The 17,525-nt window shown below is 50.1% G+C and overlaps 1 protein-coding gene across 1 annotated transcript; it reads left to right on the top strand.

Annotated features, from left to right (window-relative positions):
• Nucleotides 1-317: 317 nt before the first annotated feature.
• Nucleotides 318-16,909, top strand: LOC104301641 (vitamin D3 hydroxylase-associated protein). The gene is made up of 15 exons (XM_009902047.2): nucleotides 318-577; nucleotides 2,039-2,152; nucleotides 2,817-2,960; nucleotides 3,288-3,421; nucleotides 3,761-3,967; nucleotides 4,527-4,567; nucleotides 5,179-5,303; nucleotides 6,184-6,309; nucleotides 7,273-7,370; nucleotides 8,460-8,559; nucleotides 9,416-9,459; nucleotides 10,831-10,870; nucleotides 14,382-14,490; nucleotides 15,559-15,704; nucleotides 16,697-16,909. The coding sequence occupies exons 1-15, from the start codon at nucleotides 368-370 to the stop codon at nucleotides 16,823-16,825; spliced, it is 1,767 nt and encodes a 588-aa protein (XP_009900349.2). The 5' UTR covers nucleotides 318-367; the 3' UTR covers nucleotides 16,826-16,909.
• The last annotated feature ends 616 nt before the right edge of the window (nucleotides 16,910-17,525 follow it).

Here is a 17,525-nt window from a genome sequence, read left to right on the forward strand (position 1 = left end):
GTGGGGATAGTGGGGAAAGCCCAGGCCTAGCTTTTGCAAGTGTTCAGCTTTGGCAATCAGCTCTGTTCCCTGTGCGTAGCCCAGTGCAGCAGTGCCTTGGGGGGGACTGCCTTGGAGGACTGCCAAACTCGCTGTGAGCCGAGTGCTGCTTTGCAGCCCAGCCCACAGTGCTTCTCCAGCAGGCAGACCCTTTCAAAGTCCATGGTGTAAGTCCCTTCCTGGACTTTGTTAATGCAACCCTGCTTCAGAGCTGGTCTTGCGTGGCAGGCGATCGCATAGCCTGCGTCCATCAGACCTCCTTAGGAGAAGGTGGGGGAGCCAGGTAGCTGTAGCTCAACCCAGAACAGGAAGGGCTGGCAGAGAAATCATGACCCAAGAGCGACTGTGGCAGATCCTAGATCCATCGTGGGGAGACCTTCGCAGCCTCTCAGCTGTGCTTTGCAGTTCAGCTGCAGCCGTTGCGCTGGTGAGGTGGCTGAGACACAGGCAGATCCAGCAGAAGATAGAAGAGGCGAGGAGGACACGGGATCAGGCCTTGGAGCAAATGGAGAAGGCAGCTCACAGATTCAAGCAAGAGGTAATTTGGGGGCAGTGGGTGTGGGAGGAAGGGGTTGTCTTTTGGGTAACCAATGACATAGGAGAGCGCTGATCAACCGCTCTTTGGATCACAGAATCAGAGAATTGTTGGGAAAGGACCTCAAAGATCCACCCCCCCTGTCATGGGCAGGGACACCTCACACTACAGCAGGTTGCTCAGAGAAACATCCAGCCTGACCTCCAGGGATGAGGCTTCCACCACCTCCCTGGGCAGCCTGTTCCAGTGTCTCACCACCCTCATGGGGAACAACTTCTTACCAACATCCAATCTGAATCTACCCATTTCTGGTTTTGCTCCATTCCCCCTAGTTCCATCACTCCCTGACAGCCTAAGTCCCTCTCCAGCTTCTTGTAGACCCCCTTCAGATACTGGAAGGCCACAATTAGGTCTCCTCAGAGCCTTCTCTTCTCCAGACTGAATAGCCCAAACTCCCTCAGTCTGTCCTCATAGCAGGGCAGCTCCAGCCCTCTGCTCATCCTCATGGCCCTTCTCTGGACACATTCCAGCACCTTCCTGTAATAGGGGCTCCAGAACTGGACACAGTTCTCCAGGTGGTGGTCAGGGCATGTGCATGTTTTGGATCATCACCAGGTTTTTTTGAGGATCACCACAAAAACACTCCCTCCTAAAGACAGTATAAAGGAAGTATTTCTTAATGCAGACCTGTTGAGGGAACCCTCAGGATGAAAGCTGGATCAGAGTTTAGGATCCTCAAAATCAGATCACCAACCAAGACCTTCCTATGCCCTTTTTCCTTCATCTGTCCCTACTGCCAAGCCTTTCCTCTTTCATCCTCCTCACCTCTGCCCCTCCATAAGGACCTGTCTGCCCCATCATCCTTGAAGTATAGGGCAGGGCTTCACATCCCTCCAACATCTGCACATCAGTGACCAAAAGCCGTTTCTTCCTGCCCGTGCCCAGCTGAAGCAGCGCTTGGATTTCAGAAAGTCAGGTCCTTGGACCTTAAACCCACACTAAATGCCTCCTGCTGGTCTTCTCTTGGGGGTGAGGTTGCAAACAGCCCACGTGTTTGGCTTTTTCCCCCCATGTTAATGATAAATTTTGTAAGGCTTTAGCTGGTTGAATTGCTGTGCAACACACTGTCTGTAAGTTAGAAGGTGGGGGTGAAGGCCTCTGGGAGAGTAAACAGAGATAGGTCACACCTCAGGTTCATGCAAGCCTCCAGTCAAGAGGCAGCTTTCTGCCTGTTTTGGTTGTGGTTTTGATGAACTGAGCCTCAGCAAATTCACCATCAGCACATTCCCCACTCCGGCACACTCAGTGCAATGTAGGAGGTGTGCATTCCTACAGGGAGTATCTCCTCAAATCCTCCATTCAAGATTGTTGCTGGGTAGATGTTACTATTGGATATTTGTAGGATCAATGCCAGCCTTCTCTGTCATTTTCTTCCCTCTGCACCCAATTTCCCACCCTCTGCAGAAGCCAGGCACCCAGACTGCACATATCCTCTCGCTGACAATGACGGAACTGGTGGAGAAGCTGAAGGAGGGGTCCCTGTCCCCAGAAAGTGTCCTCTACTCCTACATGGGTAAAGTGAGTGGTGTCTCCAGCCTGGGAGAGATGCTGTGGAGCCTTCCTCTCCCCTCCTTCCTCTCCCCTCCTTCCTCTCCCCTCCTTCCTCTCCCCTCCTTCCTCTCCCCTCCTTCCTCTCCCCTCCTTCCTCTCCCCTCCTTCCTCTCCCCTCCTTCCTCTCCTCTCCTTCCTCTCCCCTCCTTCCTCTCCCCTCCTTCCTCTCCCCTCCTTCCTCTCCCCTCCTTCCTCTCCCCTCCTTCCTCTCCCCTCCTTCCTCTCCCCTCCTTCCTCTCCCCTCCTTCCTCTCCCCTCCTTCCTCTCCCCTCCTTCCTCTCCCCTCCTTCCTCTCCCCTCCTTCCTCTCCCCTCCTTCCTCTCCCCTCCTTCCTCTCCCCTCCTTCCTCTCCCCTCAACCCAGCTAATTTGGTGAGAGAACTGGCAATACTGTGGATTACAATTTGTCAGAACTGTGATGTCTGAAAGGTGGTTTAAGGGGATATGAGTAGGACACAAATCCAGGGCAGAAAATCATCCCAGCAAGGAACATCTGAAGTTTATAGGTAAGGTTTGAATAGTGAATGCCAAAGGTTTGAGGAGACTGATATTTTTTTTCAGCTTGAAAACTCAGTGTAAATACTGTTTCCTTTCTTCTGTCCATTCATCTGTCTTGCTGTTCTTCTGGAGAGGCTTTGGAGGTGACTCGGGAGGTGAACTGTGTGATAGACTTCATTCATGGCTGTGAGGATCAGCTCCAGAAACTAAAGAAGCAGAAGGAGAAGGGGCTGCTCTATGGTATCCCCATCAGCATCAAGGACCACATTAACTGCAAGGTACATCCCTAATTCCTCTGCCTCTTAGCCTTGGTCTGGGAACAGACCAGAATGTCCTGCCCTCATCAGAGGTAGTTAAGAGTTCCCTCAGACAAGAATGTTCTGGACCAAATACAGTGGGAGCAGCAAACCTGCTTTCACTTCTGACTTCTGCAGAAATTCCCAGCTTGCTCTGATCTGCTTTTCCCTGGGCTACTCAGGTCCTGTTCTGCCTCTGAGAAGGTGGGAGTTTTGCTACAGGAGGCATCAAGACTTATGTCTGCTGTTGTCACAGCTCCAAACAGCATCTTTCCTGATACCTAAAGGGCTTTGCTTCCAATCCCCAAGGGCCACATCTCCTCTGGAGGGATGGTGAAGTTTCTGGGTCAAGTGAAGGAAGAAGACAGCGTCATTGTCCAGGTCCTAAAGAGCCAGGGGGCAATTCCCTTCGTGAAAACCAACATCCCACAGACAATGCTGAAGTAATTGTGTGTTCACCTTCATAAAACATGGGATTCTTGCTGTCTGGCAGAGGGTGGGCCTGCCCACACAAGCTCCCCCCTTTGCCCAAGCCAATCATGCACGTGGAGTTAATTGCCCCCTCATTTCAATCTGAAATCATTTCTCTTGCATTTGATGCCTCTTCCTTGTTAAATTCAGCTGTCCCAAGAAATTTATTTCCTGCTCATTCTACCTGCTGGGGTTTGTTCCACGCTAATCCCTGCATGGGCACCAACCTGCTTAATTCTATTCTATGCCCTGTATTTATGGTTTGTAGATACAAAAGTACCTCACTCACTCGCTGATCATCTTCTCTCCAGCTATGACTGCAGCAACCTCATCTTTGGCCAGACCCTGAACCCTCTCAACCACCAGAAGAGCCCTGGGGGCTCCTCAGGAGGGGAGGCAGCTCTGATTGCAGCTGGAGGCTCCATCCTGGGCATCGGTTCAGATGTAGCTGGCAGCATTCGCCTGCCATCCAGCTTCTGTGGGCTCTGTGGGCTCAAACCCACAGGAAACAGGATCAGGTACAGTACAACATTTGTCCTCTTCTTCCACCCACCACAAAGGCTACAAAATGTGCCCAGTGGTGCACCAGACTTTGGAGTAGTGTCTTAGTTTGTCCAGGTTTAAGTCAGCACCCTGACCTGCCTGTTCCCTTCTGTCAGTTAGGGCTAAGGGCTCTGTTAACGAGGTATGGTGATCTCCATCCATTAACACAGAAAAGGACTTAGCTTGGAGTAGCCCTGTTCAGGAATCTGAAAACAAGTACTGCAATGTCATCTCCTTTCCAGATGTTTTCCAGTCCTTGCCTTGTTTGTAAGAGTGTTCTGTTGATCAGCAATGGTTTGCTCACAGATGAGGAATTAGATGCACCAGGGAAAGGGAACGCTAAAAACTGTCTCTAGCCCCTAGCAGCTTACAGACCATGGGAATCTCCCTAACCTAGGAAGTGCCAAGTCTTTGCAGGACCTTTTGCCTTACTGTATGTTGAGTGGGGACAAGTGGGAAGTCTGCAACTCAGCCTGGTGACCTGCCTTAGAGGAAGAGCTGCTTCTAATCTGCTTCTCCCAATTATGTTCCTAGCAAACTGGGTGTGGTTTCTCCTATCATAGGAATGAAATCAGGTAAGTCCATCCAAAAGATGTGTTACTCCTGTCAAACCTTTGCTTCTTACCTCTCCTCCTACTCTTGAAAGGCCAGCAAATGTGCTTGCTGAACTATTATGATGTCTTACAGCCAGTCAAAACAGATGGTTCTATTAGACCAGGACCTTCCTTGTGCTGTTACCTTTTTGGACCATTTGTTCTATTCTGGGTGGCAGTAGGTATTAGCTGAACCTGAGCAGGATTCAGGCAAGGCAAGGCAAGGCAATGCATATCACTGAGACATGTGAAATGTGCATCCTAAAAGCCTGGGGTATTTCACTGGGGATGCTTCCAAGAGACTGTGCTGTCTTCAGCTACTGTCAAGCAATGTTGCTGATGGCAGAGGGGCTGCAGTTGTCACTCCTCTTGAATTGGTCTTCTGCCTGCAGAAGTTTGGCCCAGAAAGTTAGCTTCAGCAGGTTGTCTCTGCTCTTAGGTTTACAGATTGTCCCTGATGGACCTCCTTGCTCATCTCTTGCACATTACACTCTTCCCTGACCTGACAAACTCTTCCACATTGGGTCCCTATCAGTGACCATGAGACACCACCAGACCCTCTGCCTGCAGTGACAGGACCTTTCTGCTTGCAGTGACAGGGATGCTGGGGCCAATGGGGAGAGATGTGGACAGCCTGGCCCTCTGCATGAAGGCACTGCTCTGTGAGGAGATGTTCCGACTGGACCCCACTGTGCCCCCACTCCCCTTTGATGAGGAGGTAAAGCTCAGAGGCAATCCTATGTGTCCCTGTGCCCAGGCCAGCCAGCATGAGCAGCTACAAGGCTGGATGTTAGGAAGAAGTTCTTCACAGAAAGAGTGATTGGCCATTGGAATGTGCTGCCCAGGGAGGTGATGGGAGTCACCATCACTGGAGGTGTTTAGGAAGAGACTGGATGGGGCACTTGGTGCCATGGTTTAGTTGATTAGATGGTGTTGGGTGATGGGTTGGACTTGATGATCTTGAAGGTCTTTTCCAACCTGGTTAATTCTATTCTACAAGAAGAGGCCACACAGCCAGGGCTGGCAGGCTCCTGCTGGCTGATGAGACCTTCTGGATGCTGACTTCCTCTTGGCAATGTCCAGAACAAGCTTGTTGGCTCCATCATGGCCCAGTCTCTAAAGGAGCTGATTTCTACTTATCAGAGGAATTCATCACCTTTAATTGAAGAGCCTGACTTAACAGTCACTGACCTAAGAAATCATCACCCTTTGTCATTCCCTCTCCACTTCTGCCATCTGAATGTGTCTCTCTGGCTCAGGTCCTAGGACCTTTCTGTTGTCCCTGACACTCAGACAGTACAGACCAGTTCTGCACTCTAGAGGAACAGCCCCTGGTCTCTGTCCATAGCCAGGCACGTGGTCTGTACAGGTGCTGCCCCATCTGCCATACCAAAGCTGGGACATGTTCACATGGCAGGAGGTGGTGTCAGAAAGACCACTACCAGTGACCACCTCTGGACAACACCGCTTTCCGCCAGCCCTGTTGCTCTCACGATGCCTCCAACCCAGGAGACTTCAGTTGCTGCCTCCTCAAGCCTTGGGAATGGTCCAATCTTCTCTGTCTCCTGTGTACAAGTGATATCTCCTCTTCTGCACAGGTTTACACCAGTTCAAAGCCACTTCGGATTGGGTATTATGAAGGAGATGGCTACTTCCAGCCCTCCCCCAGCATGAAACGGGCTGTCCAGGAGGCAAGGAAGCTCCTCCAGGATGCAGGGCATACGGTGGGTTTTCATGCCTGTGGCTGCCTGGAGCTCTTACTCTGTGTGGTGGGTTGAAATTGGAGTTGGGCTGCCCAGGGAGGTGGTGGAGTCACCGTCCCTGGAGGTGTTCAAGAAGGGATTGGACGTGGCACTTGGTGCCATGGTTTAGTAGTCATGAGGTCTTGGGTGGCAGGTTGGACTTGGTGATCTTTGAGGTCTTTTCCAACCTTATTGATTCTATGAAATTTCCCCTCCCCCTCCGACATTAACTCCTTACAGAGTTTGGACAATTCCCATCTCCACTTTTGGTGCCTGTAAAACAGGGACCATCCCTCCCTCCCTGCTGCAAGGACCCCAAAGAGGAAGGCAGATGCAACAGCTTGTTTTCCCAAACTGAAGGGATCCTGCTTATGTTCCTGGCCTGGAAGACAGGGAAATCACCTTCAGATATCTCCAAGTCAGCCTTTTCTACAGCCCTGGTTTTTTCATCATGTTTGATGTTCCTGTAAATACCAAACTCACCACAGTCTCCACAACCCCTCAGCTCTTAAACACAGTTCATAGATTTCTTGGTGGGTAAGCATGAAAGGGAGTTGAAGCAGTTGATCTCCCACCTCTTCTAGCCTAAATTATTCTGTGGCTCCACCAGTGGAGTTTTTTACAACAGAGCTAATCCAATGATGCAAATTGATTGAAAATACTTTGTGCTTTGGAGCCCCTGAAATTTATTCTCTGAGGTGTGGGGGAGTAGAGGCTGTGCTGTATGTGTTAATGGCTAAGAGACAGGAAAGGATGGTGGGCAGATCCTGCTAACCCTGGTCCCCTTGAAAAGGAGGCCCTGCTGTCCTACAACAGCAAGCAGGACCTAAGCTTCCCACCACTTTCCACTCATCTCACTAGTGAGGCAAGGAAGGTGCTTGACAGAGGGTCCTAGGACTCATTCATCTTTGCTGCCTCTTGCATGTGGGGATATTTCTCTTGCAGCTTGTTCCCTTTGCACCACCCAAGATTGACTATGTGGTAGATGAGCTGTTTACCAGAGGGCTTTTCTCAGATGGTGCTGCTCACTTGGTGGACTGCTTGTGAGTAAAAAAAAAAACCATTTTACTGTGGGCCATAAGATTTGGCACTGTCTAGCCAGGGGATGTGCCCAGAATGTTCATACCCTGAATAATGGGCAGCAGAGGAGCAATTTCTGACTTTATCATGAGCAGCAACTAGTCCACAAAAGTAGTTCACACCCACAGGTAATGTGGAAGGGTAATAAGATGATGTCTCAGCAGTGCTGTGGCAACTGGGTTTATTGTGTGAGACTATTCCATTGCACATGGGAAACCACACATTGTAGACCTTTCTGTGGAGGTGTGGTGGGTTGCCCTGGCTAGCAGCCAAACATCCACCCAGCTCCTTCCTCACTTCAAGGTGAAATATGCCCAGGGTTGTAAGTGGCTTATCCCTGCAAAGCACTGCAGAGCTATCAGACAGGGACCACAAAGGCAGTGAAGTACTTATTTCCCTATAGCTTTTGCAGTGAGCATTTACAGCTGAGCATCTAAACCCCACCTAAACATCTCTTGCTCAGTGTTTTGGATTGAAACAGGCAGATTTTGACTTCTAGCAAACTCTCCTCTAGGCCAAACTCTACTTTGGAGACAGCACTGCTGTGGCTTGTCCTGACTTGGCCACAACTTGAGTCCTGTGTCCAGTTCTGGGTGCTGTGTCCAGAGAAGGGCAATGAGGCTGGGGAGAGGTCTAGCCCTATGAGGAGAGGCTGAGGGAGCTGGGGTTGCTTAGCCTGAAGAAGAGGAGGCTCAGGGGAGACCTTATTGCTGTCTACAACTACCTGAAAGGAGGTTGTAGCCAGGTGGGGGTTGGTCTCTTCTCCAAGGCAACCAGAACAAGAGGACACAGTCTTAAGCTGTGCCAGGGGAAGTTTAGGCTTGACGTGAAGACAAAGTTCTTCCCAGAAGGAGTGATTGGCCATTGGAATGTGCTGCCCAGAGAGGTGGTGGAGTCATCATCCCTGGAGGTGTTGAAAAAGGGATTGGATGAGGCACTTGAAGCCATGGTTTAGTTAGTCATGAGATGTTGGGTGATAGGTTGGACTTCATAATCTCTCCAACCTTATTGATTCTATGTTCTATGACTTCTTCACTTTTTATTCCCTCCAGCAAAGGAGACCTTGTGGATCCCAACCTGAGATCCCAGTTCAACACTTACAGGCTTCCTGCTCTGGTGAAAAGGATCTTGGCTATCATTTTGAAACCCATAGTAAGTGTACAGACATGTCTCATCTGTGGTACAGGAACTCTGCAAGCTGGAGAAGTTTCTACATGCTGGGGCGTAGGCTGCTTCCCTCTGGGAGTGATTGCTGCTTCATGTTAGGGGTCTGATGGGCTTGGTAGCTAAGTGGGAGGGACTTTTTACAAGGGCTACTTGCAATAGGATGAGAGGTAATGGACTGAAGCTTGAGGAGGGCAGATTTAGACTGGGTATTAGAAAGAAATTCTTTACAGTGAGAGTGGTGAGACACTGGGACAGGTCGCCCAGGGAGGTTGTGGATGCCCCATGCCTAGAGGTGTTCAGGGCCAGGCTGGATGAAGCCTTGAGCCACTTGGTCTAGTGGAGGGTGTCCTCGCCCATAGGAGGGGGGAGTTGAAACTAGATGATCTTTAATGTCCCTTCCAACCCTGACCATTCTCTGATGATGATACTTAAATACACTTAGTTCCTAAACCCAGGGCAAACTTATCAAGTGGCTCTGACAGGCTTCTGTGGGAGTTCAAAATACCAAGTGTTCTCAGAAACCCAAGAGCCATGCAGCTCATCCAGCAATGGGCCCCAAGAGAATGGATATCACCAGCAAGGATCTAAACATCATCCCCACATCCAGGACATGCTCTCCATGGCTAGCAGTGTGGTCTACAGCCTTAGTGGCATGGGTGGTTGTTATTAAATACAGAAAGTCATGGGTGAGTAAAACTACTTCACTGGAAGCCATAGCCATTTTCCAGAGCCACTTCTCCTAGGACAAGAGTTGTGCCCAAAACACAGTCCCATGGCAGCCAGCTATTTCAGCTGCACTCCTGCTGACTAATCCCCAAACTTTCCTCTTTTTCTCCCAAAGTACCCACGAATCGCTCGAGATCTCAGCGCTCTCTGTGGAGTGGGGTAAGACACAGTGAAGTAGCTCTAGAGAAAGAGGGTGCACATGTGTCCAGTTTGAGAAGGACATTGAGATACTTGAACGTGGCCAGAGAAGGGCAATGAGGCTGGGGAGAGGTCTGGAGCACAGCCCTGTGAGGAGAGGCTGAGGGAGCTGGGGTTGCTTAGCCTGGAGAAGAGGAGGCTCAGGGGAGACCTTAGTGCTGTCTACAACTACCTGAAGGGAGGTTGTAGCCAGGAGGGGGTTGGTCTCTTCTCCCAAGCAACCAGCAACAGAACAAGAGGACACAGTCTCAAGCTGCACCAGGGGAAGTTTAGGCTGGATTTTAGGAAGAACTTCTTCACAGAAAGAGTGATTGGCCATTGGAATGTGCTGCCCAGGGAGGTGGTGGAGTCACCATCACTGGAGGTGTTTAGGAAGAGACTGGATGGGGTGATTGGTGCCATGGTTTAGTTGAAGGGATTGGATGAGGCACTTGAAGCCATGGCTTAGTTAGTCATGAGGTGTTAGATAATAGGTTGGACTTGATGATCTCTGAGGTCTTTTCCAACCTTATTCATTCTATGATTCTATGGGTGTGTCCACCAGCTCATGCTGGTGGATGCCAGCTTGCCATGCAAAGCCTTGTCATGGAGTTGCTCAGCGCAGGCTGAGCCAGACGAGGTTATGTGCTGCCCCAACACCACCTGGGGTTAGCACAGGTTGAGGATCATTGTGGCAGGGCTGGGAAGTCTCCATGGACATCAGCACAGAGAGCTGCAGGCTACTTTCCCCATCAGGTGGACTCTGGTACCCAGAGCATCATGTGCCAAGTTAGCACAGAAGCCTCTGCATGCAAGTGCAGTGTGGTGTGAAGCCCCTGCCCTGAAGCAGCTGCCCCTTAAGATGAAGCACCTGGTCCTTTAAGAGAGACAGAGATACAAAGAAGTGGGAGCAAGTGAATTGAGAACACTGCCATGATTTTTGTCTAGGTGCCAGAGCACCTAGACATGGTGGTATGTTTGTAACAGAGGAGAAAGTTCTTCACAGAGAGAGTTGTTAGCCGTTGGAATGTGCTGCCCAGGGAGGTGGTGGAGTCACCATCCCTGGAGGTGTTCAAGAGGGGATTGGATGTGGCACTTGGTGCCATGGTTTGGTAGGCATGAGGTCTTGGGTGACAGGTTGGACTTGATGATCTTTGAGGTCTTTTCCAACCTTATTGACTCTATGACTCTTGGCTCACGTAAGCACGTGTGGACCCCATGGGATCAGCCGGGTGATCCTATGGCTTGTTCCCAAGCAGGGTCATGAGGTTCCCATAACCATGGGCTGCCTGTGCACCTCGGTATTTTCTGTGGCCACAGTCCCACAGCTCATTAATTCTGCCACTTTTCCAGGTCTGCCAAAAACCTCTGGGATCAGCACGGAGCGGTGGCGGTAACGTGGTTTGTTCATCTGTCTGGTGGCTTTTTCCCTTACTGCAGTGAGAGGTCTCCAAAGTTTCTGAGCAATTGCTGTGACCTCAGTGGTGGATTCAGGGCTGGAAATGGATCCTGTGGAAGTGAAGCAGCTGGGTTTTTCTTTGAAAGTCAGTCTTTGCAAGGAGTGATAAGAGCTCAAGGCAACAGATGTTCGTTTTGAGATCTCCACTGAGATCCACTTGGGGGATGGGGAGGAAAAATTATCCCTTGTCCTGCACCAGCATGAGCTTTAACACATCCAAGTGCTGGGTTCTACACATTGGCCACAGCAACCCCATGCAGTGCTACAGGCTGGGGTCAGAGTGGCTGGAGAGCAGCCAGGCAGAAAGGGACCTGGGGGTACTGGTTGATAGTAGGCTGAACATGAGCCAGCAGTGTGCCCAGGTGGCCAAGAAGGCCAATGGCATCCTGGCCTGGATCAGAAACAGTGTGGCCAGCAGGAGCAGGGAGGTCATTCTGCCCCTGTGCTCAGCACAGGTTAGGCCACACCTTGAGTGCTGTGTCCAGTTCTGGGCTCCTCAGTTTAGGAAAGATGTTGACTTGCTGGAGCATGTCCAGAGAAGGGCAACAAAGCTGGGGAGGGGTTTGGAGCACAGCCCTGTGAGGAGAGGCTGAGGGAGCTGGGGTTGCTTAGCCTGGAGAAGAGGAGGCTCAGGGGAGACCTTATTGCTGTCTACAACTACTTGAAGGGAGGTTGCAGCCAGGTGGGGGTTGGTCTCTTCTCCCAGGCAACCAGCACCAGAACAAGAGGACACAGTCTCAAGCTGCACCAGGGGAGGTTTAGGCTGGATGTTAGGAAGAAATTCTTCCCAGAAAGAGAGATTGGCCATTGGAATATGCTGCCCAGGGAGGTGGTGGAGTCACCATCATTGGAGGTGTTTAGGAGGAGACTTGATGGGGTGCTTGGTGCCATGGTTTAGTTGATTAGATGGTGTTGGATGATGGGTTAGGCTCGATGATCTCAAAGGTCTCTTCCAACCTGGTTTATTCTATCCTATTCCAAGCAGAAATAGCATAAGAAGAGTCACTGCAGATGAGGCTTCATTTTTATTTCTTTCCACCTCTTGGTGCAAATCCTTCCTGTCAGACATTAGGTGTTACTGTCAATAGCTAAGACTATGCTTGGACACAGATCTTAGAAGTCAGAAACTGTAAACTCTTTGGCTTAGGTGGGTGTTGTGTGAACCCATTTGGGAGCAGGATCATAGGACAACACATGTTCTCCTGGAAAACAGTCCAGTGCTCTTCACAGATTGAGTGGGTTCCTCTTTAAAACTGAATGTCTGTGTTTTGTTTGCATTGGCCAGCTCCTCTCCCCACTGCTCTGATGCTTGGAAACTTTCATATTTTCCATGCTGTTTGTTGACTTCCAGTTTATCCTCATTTTATTCCTGTCCTTGAGCTTACATAGTGCCTCTCCTCTCTGATATTTTCCACTGCTGCCCTCATTCGTGGTCTATAAATAGAGAGCAATGCTATCCCCTTTCAGCTGGTGTTTTGCAAAGCTGAGGAAGCTGAGCTGTGCTGGTGTCCACCCACAAGGAGGGGTCTGTGTTCCCCTGGGACACTCTTGCAACCCTGCCTGAGGAGAAACATGCCCGCAGCTTGCACCACACATCTTCCATCGGTGCCAGTCACTCCATGGCCATGCACACTCGTTGGCAGCAGGGCTGACAGATTATAGGGCAGAGGGAAAACTCTGCCTGGTCTCTTGGCTGAGGCAAGTGTTTGGAGATTTATTTAGTTTTTCAAGTGGAAACAGATTCCTCCCTCCCCCTGCAAACCCAAACCAAACCCAAACCCATACCCAACCAAACCCAAACCCATACCTAACCAAACCCAAACAAAACCCAAACCAAACAAAACCAAAACCAAACCCAAACCCAAACCAAACAAAACCAAACCAAACCCAAACCAAACCAAACCCAAACCCAAACCAAACCAACAACAAAACCAACCAAAAAGAAAACACTCAAAAAGGTTTATCAGCCCTCAGAGAGGTTCTGCACTGTTTTTCTTCAGGGAAACCACATCCCTTTTTTTTCCCATCTACTGCAAACAAGAGCTGATTCAAAGCTTTTGGCTACCAACCAGCTTTTCTCTCAGATAAATATATATATATATATATATAAGGTTAACTCCTCTGTCTTTCCAAGAAACCCATCTCCTTTGTTGAACTTTAAGCAGGAAGGATTCAGGCTGCGGAAGGAAATTGAAGTCAGACTGAAAATTGGTCTCTCCTGGCTGGAGCTTTCATGAGAAGAAGGCTGCAAGAAGGATGGAGAGAGACTGTTTACAAAGGCCTGCAGTGACAGGATGAGGGGCAATGGCTTCAAACTAGAGAAGAGCAGATTTGGATTGGATATCAGGAAGAAGTTCTTTATCTATTAGGGTGATGGAACACTGGAGCAGGTTGCCCAGGGAAGTGGTTGAGGCCACATCCCTGGAGATGTTCAAGGTGAGGCTCAATGAGGCCCTGGGCAGCCTGATCTAGTTGATCCTGTGGTCCTGCAAACAGGTTGGCCAGGGAATTGGTAAAAACACTATCCCTGGAGGTTTTTAAGGCCAGGCTGGATGTGGCTCTGAGCAACCTGATCTAGTGTGAGAGGTCCCTGCCCATGGCAGGGGGGTTGGAACGAGATGATCCTTGAGGTCCCTTCCAACCCAGAGCATCCTATGATTCTAAGATGTGGAAGATCCTGGTGCAGAAATCTTGGAGTGACAGAGTTGTGGCAGAACAGGGCCTGGACCATGTGACAGATGTGTCTCTGTAACCAGACTGCAGCTGCAGAAGCAGCCACAGCGTGGGCCATCCATGTCTAGTCATTAAGACAAAGTGAAAAGAGCTCTTTGAGGATGAATTCATTGACTGCCCTGATGTTCAGCAAAGCTGTGGGAAACCAGGCAACACACCTAGAGCTCTCCTGGATTCATAGTGCAAGCCTGAAGCTGTTCCTCTTGCACTGTGAGAAGGTCACTTTACCTAGCCTGCCTAGCTGTCTCTTGCTGCTTCTTTTTCTTACCTGTATCCTGCTGCAGAATGCTTTGTGGAAATATTTTGAATCCATGTCTTCTGGATTTGTGTCTTTTTCTGCCAAAATCACCCATCTGTTTAGTCAGGTAGACAGAATTCTTCAAACTGCTGTTGATCTCCACCCAATAAAAATCAGACAAAAGTGTTCATGGGACGGATTTGGGGTAATACTCAAAGAGATCAATTCTGACATGTCCACTGAGTGTCTGGGTCTGGGCAGCACATGGGATTCAGATAGGAAACCTAAGGGTGAAAGAAGAAAAGATTTCATTTGAGATTTCAGTTATACCCAGGAAGATTTTTTCCCCTTCCCCCTTCCCCCTTCCCCCTTCCCCCTTCCCCCTTCCCCCTTCCCCCTTCCCCCTTCCCCCTTCCCCCTTCCCCCTTCCCCTCAACAGGTGTTTTTTGTCATCTCCTCTCTCTTTCCTCCTAGGCTTACTGCACTGAATTCATTGCTAAATGGAGGAAGCTAAGGCTGGATGTGATTCTCTGTCCTGTGCTGGGGCCAGCCTTTAACCATGGCTATGCTGGGAAGCTATTTGGTAATCTCCATCGAGGTGTCTCTGGATGCATCTGAGGGGGTATTTGTGGGCAGAGCTGGAGCAAGGTGTTTTGGGCTCCTGAACATTCCCCAGACCATGTGCAGTGCTTGGTATTCCCCCTGGGGAAGAAAGGAGAGATCTCTGGGTGGGTCTTTTCGAGCTCCCATCTTATCTGAGCTGCAGGGGTTTGGATTATTATGGGACAGCAATGAGTGGCACACCTGTCTCAGTCATGCATGGGTGAGTTTCCTCTGCATTGTCTGTCCTGTAGAAAGCCCAACAGCTACTCTTCCAGCAGAAAGTGGTTGTGAGGATAGTTGCTGGAGGGGTGTTAGACCTCAGTACAAGGCCAGGCTCTTCTGTATGTGGCCATGTTACTTTCCCAAGACTTTTCAAATAGGTTGTTGTCTGTGATGTGCAGAAGAAGGCAAATTTGTAATAGCTTTCAGCAAACAGCCAGGGCTCTCAAATGGCCCTCTTGGATCCAAAATGCCCAAGATGTTACAGAGCTGGATCTTGCAGGATGTTAGGAAGAGATTCCTTACAGTGAGGGTGGTGAGACACTGGAACAGGTTGCCCAGGGAGGTTGTGGATGCTCCTTCCCTGGAGGTGTTCAAGGCCAGGTTGGAGAGGGCCTTGAGCAACTTGGTCTAGTGGAAGGTGTCCCTGCCCATGGTGGAGGTGTTGGAACTAGATGATCTTTAAGGTTGCTTCCAACTCAAACCATTCTGTGTTCTGGATTATCTTGAAAAGATAGCTGGGATTTTTTTTTCCTGTGTTATGGAAGACAAAGATGCAGGCTCTGAGTCAGATCAAATACTTCTATCTGTCTCTCCCCAGTCCTATAGCTGACTGCCAGGTGAAGGCATGGGTCTCTGGTCTCAGCAGCTATGAGAGCCTCAAAGCTCTCCATCAAAAGTCCCTTTGCAAGCAGCATGTTTGCATGGTCTCTTCAGGTCCAGCAACTCCAGTCTATAATCCCTGCAACGTGAATGGTCATCCAAAAGTCTTATCTGGCCCAGCACACTAACTTTTGCCATTTTGCATGCTCTGTGTGATCTCTTCCAGCTGCCACCTCCTATACCAATTTATACAATGTCTTGAACTTCCCTGCTGGGGTGGTGCCGGTTGGCACAGTCACACGAGCCGATGAAGAAGAACTGAAGCATTACCGAGGGCACTACGGAGACCCTTGGGATAAAAGGCTGAAAGAGGTCAGCAGGGCAAGAGCCTAAGTTTAGCAGGTCATGACTGGCACAGTGTCCCAAGGCTTGTCTGCATCTCCTGGTGATGAGAGTGGGGTTTTTTCTCAGTAACACAATTTGCAAGCACCATTACTACCTTGCGTGTGGTGCAGTTGGGCTTGTGTACAGCAGCCTGACAGCCATCCCCTTGTCAGAGGGGTCAGAGTGGCTGGAGAGCTGCCAAGCAGAGAGGGACCTGGGGGTGCTGATTGACACCTGCCTAAACATGAGCCTGCAGTGTGCCCAGGTGGCCAAGAGGGCCAATGGCATCCTGGCCTGCATTAGGAATAGTGTGGCCAGCAGGAGCAGGGAGGTCATTGTGCCCCTGTACTCTGCATTGGTTAGGGCAGACCTTGAGTCCCGTGTCCAGTTCTGGGCCCCTCAGTTTAAGAAGGACATTGAGACACTTGAACGTGTCCAGAGAAGGGCAACAAGGCTGGGGAGAGGCCTTGAGCACAGCCCTGTGAGGAGAGGCTGAGGGAGCTGGGATTGTTTAGCCTGGAGAAGAGAAGGATCAGGGGTGACCTCATTGCCCTCTACAACTACCTGAAAGGTGGTTGTGGACAGGAAGGGGTTGGTCTCTTCTCCCAGGCAACCAGCACCAGAACAAGGGGACACAGTCTCAAGCTGTGCCAGGGGAGGTTTAGACTTGAGGTGAGGAAAAAGTTCTTCACTGAGCGAGTTGTTCGTCATTGGAATGTGCTGCCCAGGTTGGTGGTGGAGTCGCCGTCCCTGGAGGTGTTCAAGGGGAGATTGGACGTGGCACTTTGTGCCATGGTCTAGTCGTGAGGTCTGTTGGGACAGGTTGGACTTGATGATCCTTGGGGTCTCTTCCAACCTTGGTTATACTGTGATACTGTGATACTGTGTGTCTTCCTTTGTCTTCTCTTCCTCAAGAGACCACATTGTGCCTCCCCAGGTGCTCTAGTGCTCTGACTGAGTGCTGTGCTTTCTTTTTGCAGGCTGTGGAAGGAGCCGTGGGGCTTCCAGTAGCTGTCCAATGCGTAGCTCTGCCCTGGCAGGATGAGCTGTGCCTTCGTTTCATGAAGGAGGTGGAGACTCTTGCCCAGAGCACAAAGAGAAACCTGTGATTTCTGGGAACCTGCCTTCACCATGCTGACTTTCCATTCCCTGCCACCTTCTACCTGATGCATGAAACAGATGGCGACCTGCAGACTCTGGGCGGCTGTTTCAATAACGCGGCATTGAGACGCCGTTTAAAAAGAGCCAGCAAAAATCCCATCTCTGTCCCAGCTGTCCTTCTTTGTCAGAGTTAATCTGAGTCCACAAAGAAAAGCTAAAGGAAGGAATGAGAATTAATTCTGGACCAAAGGAGTCCAGTAGAATCATAGCATCAATAAGGTTGGAAGAAACCTCAAGGATCATCAAGTCCAACCTGTCACCCAACACCTCATGGCTACTAAACCATGGCACCAAGTGCCACGTCCAATCCCCTCTTGAACACCTCCAGGGATGGGGACTCCACCACCTCCCTGGGCAGCACATTCCAATGGCTAACAACTCTCTCTGGGAAGAACTTTCTCCTCACCTCGAATCTAAACTTCCCCTGGCACAGTTTGAGACTGTGTCCTCTTGTTCTGGTGCAAGAAGAGACTGGATGTGGCACTTGGTGCCATGGTTTAGTAGTCATGAGGTCTTGGGTGACAGGTTGGACTTGATGATCTTTGAGGTCTTTTCCAACCTTATTGATTCTATGATTCCTCTTGTTCTGGTGCTGGTTGCCTGGGAGAAGAGACCAACCCCCTCCTGGCTACAACCTCCCTTCAGGTA

This window comes from Dryobates pubescens, chromosome 11 (assembly GCF_014839835.1).
Source record: "Dryobates pubescens isolate bDryPub1 chromosome 11, bDryPub1.pri, whole genome shotgun sequence".
Classification (NCBI taxonomy): domain Eukaryota; kingdom Metazoa; phylum Chordata; class Aves; order Piciformes; family Picidae; genus Dryobates; species Dryobates pubescens.